The 9,534-nt window shown below is 48.9% G+C and overlaps 1 protein-coding gene and 1 long non-coding RNA gene across 6 annotated transcripts in view; one reads left to right on the forward strand and one right to left on the reverse strand.

Moving 5' to 3' along the window:
* Window positions 1-5,922: 5,922 nt before the first annotated feature.
* Window positions 5,923-9,534, forward strand: part of ENPP2 (ectonucleotide pyrophosphatase/phosphodiesterase 2) — a 135,502-nt gene continuing 131,890 nt past the window's right edge. The window contains exons 1-2 of one of the 4 annotated variants that reach the window (XM_010846194.1): window positions 5,923-7,165; window positions 8,326-8,438. In XM_010846194.1, coding sequence (XP_010844496.1) covers window positions 7,150-7,165; window positions 8,326-8,438 — 129 coding nt within the window. In that variant the 5' untranslated portion in view covers window positions 5,923-7,149. Of the gene's footprint in view, window positions 7,166-8,325; window positions 8,439-8,818; window positions 9,366-9,534 lie in introns of those variants that run through there. The other 3 variants (XM_010846195.1, XM_010846199.1, XM_010846197.1) reach the window with 3 other exon arrangements.
* Window positions 8,416-9,534, reverse strand: part of LOC104993088 — a 2,482-nt gene continuing 1,363 nt past the window's right edge. For both annotated transcript variants that reach the window (XR_825788.1, XR_825787.1), the window contains exons 2-3: window positions 9,311-9,390; window positions 8,416-8,776 (exon numbers count right to left, since the gene is read on the reverse strand). This is a non-coding gene — a long non-coding RNA (uncharacterized LOC104993088). The remainder of the gene's footprint in view (window positions 8,777-9,310; window positions 9,391-9,534) is intronic.

Below are 9,534 nucleotides of genomic sequence, written 5' to 3' on the forward strand. Positions count from 1 at the left end.
TGAAGTTGAAACTCCAATACTTCGGCCACCTGATGCGAAGAGCTGACTCATTGGAAAAGACCCTGATACTGGGAAAGATTGAAGGTGAGAGGAAAAGGGGATGACAGAGGATGAGATGGCTGGATGGCATCACTGACTCAATGGACGTGAGTCTGAGTGAACTCCGGGAGTTGGTGATGGACAGGGAGGCCTGGCGTGCTGTGGTCCATGGAGTCACAGAGGTGGACACGACTGAGTGACTGAACTGAGCCCTCCCCTGACATTGCCGTTCCTTTAGCCACACCTACCACAGCCATACCTATGGTTTCTTGAGCACATCATCACCTCAGTGTCTTTATTCCGTTACCTTTTTTGGCATGAATGTCTCTGATTCCTTCCTGGAAAATTGTTCCTCATCCATTAAGGCCCACTTCGAAGGATACCTCTTTTATGAGCTCTGATCTGACACTTTCAGGCATAATTAGCTTTTCTGTCATTTCTGCTCTGGGAGGACTTTAATCTGAGGGAGGCCAGGTTTCTCCTCATCCCATCTGCTCTGTGAGCCCCACGACGACTAGATGAACCTGAGCCCTCTTCAGAGCAACTGAACACTGGACGGTTCCCACCGGACGTTGGAGGGTTAGGGTGGTGGGGACTCTGCTGATGGCAGTCTGGGCTCCACATTGGCTTGGGCACGTCACCCCACAGAGGAAGGGCAAGAAGGGACCAGACAGGGGTGTTAATGTCACATGCATGTATGTGTTTTACACGAGTTACCTCTTCCATTCTTTACCTTTCAAAGCAAGTCATCTTATCCTCATTTTGGAAATGCGGAAATCTAAGGCTCAGAGACTCAGATGGTGAAGAGTCTGCCTGCAGTGCAGGAGATCGGGTTTGATTCCTGGGTGGGGAAGACCCCCTGGAGAAGGGCTTGGCAACCCACTCCAGTATTCCTGCTTGGAAAATCCATGGACAGAGGAGCCTGGCGGGCTCCATGGGGTCGCATAGAGTCGGACACGACTGAGCAACTAACACTTTCATGGCTCAGAGAGATTAAGTAAATTACCCGAGACGGGTGGTGGAGTTCGGTGTCAAATTTGGGACTTTCTGGTTGTTCCCATTGCGTTCTGGAATCTGCTTACGGGAGGGAGAGGTTGAGACTGAAGCAGCCCGTGTTCTCCCTCGAGGGGGCGCGTCTGCAAGCTCCCCGCTCTCTCCTGCAGCGGAGGTGAGCAGGGCGGGCTGAGGGGACGCGGAGGGGAGCAGGGCTGAGGAGATGGGGGGCGGCACGGAGGGGAGCCGGGCTGCGGAGATGGGGAGAGAGCGGCCTCCATCCGCGTGGCTCAGCCTCTCAGTCTCCAGGGGAGCCCCGGGAAGCAGGGCTGAGGAGATGGGGTGAGGGCGGCCCCCTCCGCGTGGCTCGCCCTCCCCGTCTCCAGGGGAGCCTGGGTTGTGGATGCGCTCCTGACCCCAGCCCTGTCCTTCCAAAAGGCCAGCTGGAGCGGTGACGCCTTCTGGAATAACACGGGGAGGACAATGATGAATACTTGGCAAGCTCTGGAGTAGGAAATGTGAAACACGTGCCTGGTTGGGGTTCCTTCACATGTTTCTAATCAACCAACCAGATTTCGCTCCAGTCTTTTATGGCTTCTCTGAAATTTGTAGGGAAATCGAAAGCCAAGTGTAGGCCTGGTCTAATTTGTGGTTGCTCTCGTAAATACCTTGTCCCCGACTCCTTCCACCACTTAGTGAAAATTAATATTGCAGTAAAACTTCTTAGTCATAGTTTCCAGGGGGTGAAATTTCTTAGCTTGTCATATGGATGACATGAGACCAGTATGGTTGGATGAGTCTGTATGGAATCTGACAAAAGACAGTTGAAAATAGATATTGAAAATTCTACAAGTAGGATGTACTGCAGCTTCAATTCCATTCAAGAAGCGTTTTAAGCACCTATTACATGTGAGGTATGACCAAAACTGTATAGAGAGGTAAGTCCTACTTTTCTGAGCAAAGTCCATATCTTACACTGAATACATCTTAAAGTGAACTCACTATCTTCATAGTTCTGAGCTCAGATGGTGACACTCCCAGTCACCCAGTTGCTGAAGCTAGAAACCCTGGGACCTTCTCTGATTCTTCTCCCTTCCTTATAACCATATTTGATCAAGTCCAAGTGATTTTTCCTCTGCAATTAAAAAAAAATTTGCTTTCTCATCTCCGTTGCCATAAGTCAGGTCTACATCTCTTGCCTGAATGTTCCAGTGGGTTTCTGAGTTTGCTCCAACTGATGTCCATCGAGTCGGTGATACCATCCAGCCATCTCATCCTCTGTTGTCCCCTTCTCCTCCTGCCTTCAATCTTTCCCAGCATCAGGGTCTTTTCCAATGAGTCAACTCTTCTCATCAGGTGGTCAAAGTATTGGAGTTTCAGCATCAGTCCTTCCAATGAATATTCAGGATTGACTGGTTTGGGGTTCCTTTAGGGTTGACTCGTTTGATCTCCTTGCTGTCCAAGGGACTCTCAAGAGTCTTCTCCATGCTGGGGACTTCTAACCTAATCCAAGAGGGTCAGGGAAGGTGCTATTTAAGTGCTATTTAAGGTGCTATTTAAGAAGAAAGACTTACCCAGGTGAAGAGAAGAATGTGGACGAGAACGCGGGTAAAGAGTCAGCAGCGAGGCAGAGGGGAATCCGCGATGCTGAGAAGGAGGGGTTACAATGCTGAGGCCAAGAAGGAAGCAGGCAGAACAGCTAGTAAGCATGCACCGCCAGCAGGGAGCAGCAGGTCCTGGGGCACCTCCCGCCCTTCCTGGCTCTGAGGCAGAATGGCCAGGGCTGGGCTCACGGCTTGGCTTGGGCAACATGGACCAGGATCCAGCTAACTAGAATCCTTAGCTAGAAACCTTTGTCAACAGCCAACAACCCTGACCAGATTATCACTCAATGAGGTTAAGGAGTTGACACTTTATCTTTGCAACAGTGGAAAGCCTTGCAGGGCACCAAGCAGAGGCATTAGCTCAGGTTGGAATTTTAGGCTGATCTGTCCAACCGCAGTTTGGAAGGGAGATTGGAGACTCCAAACTGGAGTCAAGAGGAATGGTTAGGGGCTTTCTCAGAGGAAGCGGAGACCTGGCCTTAAGGAGTGGCATCCATCAGAATCGGCACCATTGTGAGCAGAGAGAAGCTAAGCAGCAGCCTGAGGAGAACCAGGCAGGAACGGGAGTCTCTTACTCTTTCTTGCCAGAAGCCTGCGTCAGTCAGAGACAGAACAGTGGATTTGCTGAACCATGATTTCGACTCAGTGAGGAAGCAGTTTTTTTTTTAAACACCTTTACTGAGGTATAATTGATATTAAAAATCTGTGCATATCTAATGTATATAATTTGATGAGTTTGGCCATATGCATTTGAAAACTGGTATAGATGATCTTTTTGCCAAGCAGAAATAGAGACACAGACATAGAGAACAAATATATGAACTAAGGGGGAATGTGGGAGGGTGGGAGGAATTGGGAGATTGGGATGGATACCCGCGTAGTATTGATACTACGAGTAAACAGATAACTATGAGAACTTCCGGAGAGCACAGGGAACCCTGCTCAGCGTTCTGTGGGGACCTGAAGGGGAAGGAAGTACGAAGGGGGGACATATACGTGTAAGGCTGATTCATTTTGCTATAGAGACTAACACAACATCACAAAACAATTACAATAAAAATTAATTTAAAAAACCCAACAAAGTGACAAACATATCTATTCCCTCCAAAAGGATTCTTAACAATAGAAACTCAGCAAAGGAGCAGACAGAGAAACAGCACAAGATTCTTTGAGTGCCCCACGCGTGTCCAAATGCATGTCCCCTTCGGCCTTTTGAGGTATCATCACCTCACCTGCGCCGAGGACACCGATGTTTGTGTTGTCTGGCCTCCCCCTGGAAACTTTTTCACGAGGCAATTGAAGAATCACATTCATTATCCAGAAAAGCAGCTTGAGCTTTCACGGTTGTGCAATCGCACCAAGTTAAATTTTTACAGGCCCTTGGTTGGCCTGGCGCGGGTGAAACGTGAGCCCGCAGGGTGGGCGTGAGGCGGACAGGGAGTCAGACAGCGATGGAGTCAGCCGCACGGTGGGCGTGAGGCGGACAGGGAGGCGGACACTGATGGAGTCAGCCGCGCTGCAGACTGGCCTTGGTCTGTGTTCATGTCTGCTGGCTCCAACTCAGGGGTGCTTGAGGGCTAGCGTTTGGTCTGGAAAAACCATTAACGAACAAAATAATCGTTCATATTTTCTCTAGTTTTCTAATCATGTTCAAAAATCTGTTGTTTTATTTTTTAGGTCTCTTGATTTTTATTAATTTTTTAAAAAGTTTTTATTTTATATTGGAGTATGGCTGATTAACAGTGCTGTGACATTTGGACAGCGAAGGGACTCAGCCACACAAATCCATCTTTCCATTCACCCTCCACACTCCCCTCTCATCCAGGTGCCACGTAACACCGAGCCAAGTTTCCTGTGAGGACTTTGTTGGCTATCCATTCTGAATCTAGCAGAGTGTACATATCTGCCTTAGAGAATGAACTTATGGTTGCTGGGGCGAGAATGGGGGGAGGAGACGGTGAGGGAGTCTGGAATCGACATGGACACTCGGAAAATCTATTTTAAGCAAAGGGCGAAAAATCCCTGCCGTGAAAGAGCAAGGTGTCAGGAAGAGCTGGACTCGAATCCCTAATGTTTTCCTCTCTCAGGTTCTGGAGAAACTTGATGAGATATACCCTTCTCTGGGTCTTATTTCCTTGTCTGAAGATTCTTCTGTGTGATAACCCCAGGCTTCTATGAAGTCTTTGCATTTTGAAATGTCAGCTCACAGTAGGTCCTCAATATATATCTGAAAATTGGAGGGACGAGCCTTGTATGCTAAGCCCAGAGCTGTTAATGGGAGACACATATATGTACACTTATGGCTGATTCATGTTGATGTTTGGCAGAAATCAACAAAATTCTGTAGAACAGTTATCCTTCAATTAAAAAGTAGATAAACTAAAAAAAAAAACATTAAACACTCAAAAAAAAAAAGGCCCTTTGTGTTTCAGCTGTTCTCAGTCATCGGCACAGGCGGTGGCTGGACACAGGCCCACGGGCATGCACACGGCTGTCCCGTCCCAGAAGGGAGGAAGGCGAGAAAAAGACGGTCGGGCAGCATCTGCACAGAGGTTTGCCAGACGTGCAGGAAAGGCCATTCACAGCAGGGGAAGTCAGGGACAGCCCTGGTGGGCCAGAGGTTAACAACCCACGCTCCTGTGCAGGGGACACAGGTTCGATCCCTGGTCGGGGAACTAAGATCCCACATGCCTCGGGGCGACAACCGAGCCCAATCCGTCTCCACCCACCCGCCCCCCACAACTTTCCATAATGGTTGCTCTTCAGCTGAAGCTTCAGCTCCCCACCGTCCCTACTTTCATCAAGCAGAACGCACATGACCATCTGGCGGGGGATCTCCACACGGTGTGTGAAGCTTTCCTAGAATAATGGTTTGAATTACTTTTGTAAAACAGCAGAACCCTCTTTCCATATTGAATTTTACTTAGAGAAACAGTATGAAAACAGCTGTGGTCAGACAACAACTACAACATCATAAATATTTATCATGCATTTATAATCTCCCAAGCACTGTGCTATGCATTTGCCATATATCTTCTCATTTAATCTTTATTACGATCCTACAATGTGCTGCTTATGAGACAGGATGATTTCTATCCTCTTTTTAGAAAGGAGGTAGCTGGGATAGCGGTAAAGAACCCGTCTGACAATTCAGGAGACATAGGAGACCCAGGTTCGATCCCTGGGTTGGGAAGATTCCCTGGAGGAGGGATGGCAACCCACCCATGGTTCTTGCCTGGAGAAGCCCATGGACAGAGGAGCCCACAGGGCTGTGAAGAGTCAGACACGACTGAGCACAGCCGGGACTGAAGGTGACAGCTCACGCACGCAGAGGTCCGGCAGACGCAGGCAGTCTGTCCTCGGCGCGGGTCCTCATGGTGCAGGAGGTCGGGCGAGCCCGCCTGGAGTCTGCGTGCTCCCCTTCCTCCTGCGAGGGCAAGGGTAGCTAAGCCTGAGCCTCCTTGCTCCAGCTCAGGAATTCAGATGATTTCCCAGGATGCTGTGTGACGTGATTTAAGAAACATTGCCCTGGTTTCTTCTCCGGAGCAAACCACTCTACAGAGTCCACGTTCTGCCATGTTGATTCAACGTGAAAGGGGTCCTGTGGGCAAGTGAGTCTTCAGATGCAGAAAGAAGTGACAGTCACACACACACACACAAACGGGTGTTGTATGCTTCCATTTACATGAAATGTACAAGACAGGTAAATCTATAGGAACAGGAAGTAGACTGGTGGTCATCTAGGACTGCAAGATTGGGGAGTCATTAATGGATGATTAATGGCTACAATGTTTTGCGTTCTTTTTTTTTTGGAGTGATGAAAATGTTCTAAAATTGATTGTGGTGATGGTTAACTCTGTGAATACCCTAAAAACCATGACTTGTACCATTTAAATTGAGGAATTGTATGTTATGTGATTTATAGCTCAATGTGGCTGTTAAAAAACCCAAAACAAAAAATAAAAATAAGCACAGCAATGATCTTCGGGTCAAAACGAATCACGACACAGCTGTTGGCAGCAACATGACCACTCTACCAGGGATACAAGCAAGGAGAGGGGGTAGCCCTCTGGGGACCCTGGGGAGGATACCAGATCTTCCTGGCAGTCCAGCAGCAGGCAAACGCCTCAGGCAGCTGAGAAGCTGTGTGGGTGATCTTGGTAGAGCTGATATCATGCAGAAGCTTAGAGCCACGAGAGTGCAGGGCTTGTTTGCCTTGCACGCCCAGATAACAGATGCTGTGAGGAGGACCCGGGGAAGAGGATTGCAAGATAGGCAGGAGCTCAATGATCCCATTCCTGGAATCATTCATTCATCCATTCATTTCTTTTTTCAGAAAATATTTATGCGGGGTAAAGGATGTGACCGAAGTGAAGAAGGCTGACAGCTGATAACGAGGGAGAGGACAGCTCTCTGGATTGGCTGGTCGGGGAAAGGCTCTTTGAAGAGGTGACTTACAACTTGGTTCTAAAGGAGGAACTGGCCTTGGAAGATCCACCGAGAAGTATGTTCCATGCAGTGGACACGTGGTGTGTATGTGTCGTTGTTAAAAAAGAATAGGCATATATTCAGATGATATTAGGAAAAATGGAGCACGCTCTGTGGGAGACAGCTGAATGTGTTTATAGATTGTGATGAAATCAGTAGAGAACAAACTGAAAGCTAAGGGGATGGTTGATGAAAGAATGTTCCAGAAGACCTGAGAAGACAGGGATTCTGTCGCATGCAGAATGGAGACTGGACATACAGTTTCTGGTGCCAGGACAGGAAGCAGAGCTCCCTCCTGCTAGTTCCTGTGATCTCTGCTGGCGAAGAGGAGACTGTCTGCTGAAAGAAAGGCGGCCGGGAGCAGGCTTGGGGTTCTGAGGGGTGGGAAGGACCATGGAGTGGGCGGGGGGCTGGCCAGGGCTGCATATAAGGCGTCTGGGGGGCCGGGCACCGCACTGTGGGGTATGCAGATACTGGGGCCAGAGGACACGCTATGCACTGTTGTGTGGCTCTTGCAGAGCACGATGCTGGGGCTTTGGAGACGGTCTGACCCAGGTTGGACCGGGAAACAAACAAACTGAGCAGGAAAGCGAGTTAAGATCGAAACTGACATTAAAGTCTAGACCAGGACATAAAGGAAGGAAGTGATGTCGAGAAGGAGGAAAAAAGCAGAAGGATTCTAATGAGTCAAAAGCCAAATAAGCATAATGGGAAGAAGGGAAGGCATCAGAACGGAGCTAGTTCCTTGTTACTCCGTGGTAGCCCTGCACACACACATTAAAGTACTTGCAAGGATAACAGTAGCTACTTGTCACTGTAAGAAGAAAGGCAAGTTTGACCTACATAATTTCATTTAATTCTCATAGCACATAACATAATCCCCATTTTACTGATGAGAAAACTGAGGCTTAGTGAGGTTAAATATATTGCTTGCAGTTTATAGCTAGGAAAAAGAAGAAACTGTATCTGTCTGATGACACCAATGCCCACAACCACCAGACAGATACACATTTCTTACTGTAGAATAGTCTATGACTCCTGCACCCTTGTGTTAAGGGCTGGTAACCCAGGCCAGTCATAGTAACCCATCAGGCTTGGCAGGATGAAGTCCAAATCCCCTCAAGAGACACAGAAGGTCAGAGTCCAAACCACACCCTCCTCTGTAGTCACAGCCTCCCACACCCTCTGTTCTCGCCTGTAGGAACTATTTTCAGAAAGGCCTCAGGACAGCTTTTGGACATGATGCTATCCGGGTCAGTGATGTCCTTCTTCCTCTTCTCCTGGCCGAAACCTTCCAGTCCTTCCAGACTGAGTGTGAGTATCAGCCCCTCTCCCCTTGTCTCAGTGGAAAAATCACAGTGATGCCATTTTCCAGACCAGCTGTCTCCAGAGCATCTCTGCAGACCCGCACCACAGCTGTCCTCCTCACACTAAAACTCTGGTACACTGACTCCTTGTTCAGGGCTCTCTTTACAGTCTCATAGCCCCTTCCCCTTCCATTCAGTATTTCACCATCTGGAAGAGCCCAGAAAAAGGAGGGGAAAAGACTCTGACCAAGGCCAGCGATGGGCTCAGAGCAGCCTCAGGGATCCCCGGGCTTGTTCCAGCACCTCAGATTGGCCAGTCTGGTTCCCGCAGCATCCTTTTAGCAGCTGGTAAAGAGGAGAAATCAGACAATAAAACAATGTAGTCTATGAACTCAAGATATCTGTGGATATCCTTAACTTTTAACACTTTTTTTTTAACACTTTCTAACACTTATAATCCAAAAATTAGAATGTTGAATAGTTATCTTTGCTCTGTGTTATACATTATAACTATAATAGATGCTTCTGTGTTATAATCCAGTTAGTGGGGTGGGTCACTCGGTAGGGAGGTGGGTGGTTTGTGGGTGCACCCAGGATGTGGTTGAAAACCCCCCGCAGATTTCACTTTCTGGTTGGCTGATTGGGCAGATATCTTATTTTTCTGGAGCGGTTTTTTCCTTCTGTGTAGAATGGCAGTCGTAGGAGAGCCTTCCTGGCATTGTTTGGGAGGTCAAATGACAGGCTGATTGTCCAAAGCTCTTTGTCAACTGTTGCAGGCTTTAGGGGGAGATAATGGGGTATTATTTCCCGGAGTGTGAGAGGACCTTGTAGGAGGCACTGCCCGCGTTTAACCTGGAAATGCTAATTCAGGGAACTCACCAACCGCGCGGCAGGAAAACCCGGGGAGAGGCCGGGGCCGGATGCAGGAGCAATGGCAAGTCAGACCCCATGGAGTCTCCCTGAAAGAGAAACATTAACCCGGCGCGTCGGGGTGGGGACGGCGGCCCCCGGACGCCCCGTCTGCGCCCCCGGGGCCGCTCCAGGCAAAGGTCACGCGCGCGTCCTGCCGGAGGCCGGCTCCCAATGGGCGCCGGGGCCCCGGG

The sequence above is a fragment of the Bison bison genome, unplaced genomic scaffold (assembly GCF_000754665.1).
Source record: "Bison bison bison isolate TAMUID 2011002044 unplaced genomic scaffold, Bison_UMD1.0 scf7180017864233, whole genome shotgun sequence".
Taxonomy (NCBI): Eukaryota; Metazoa; Chordata; class Mammalia; order Artiodactyla; family Bovidae; genus Bison; species Bison bison.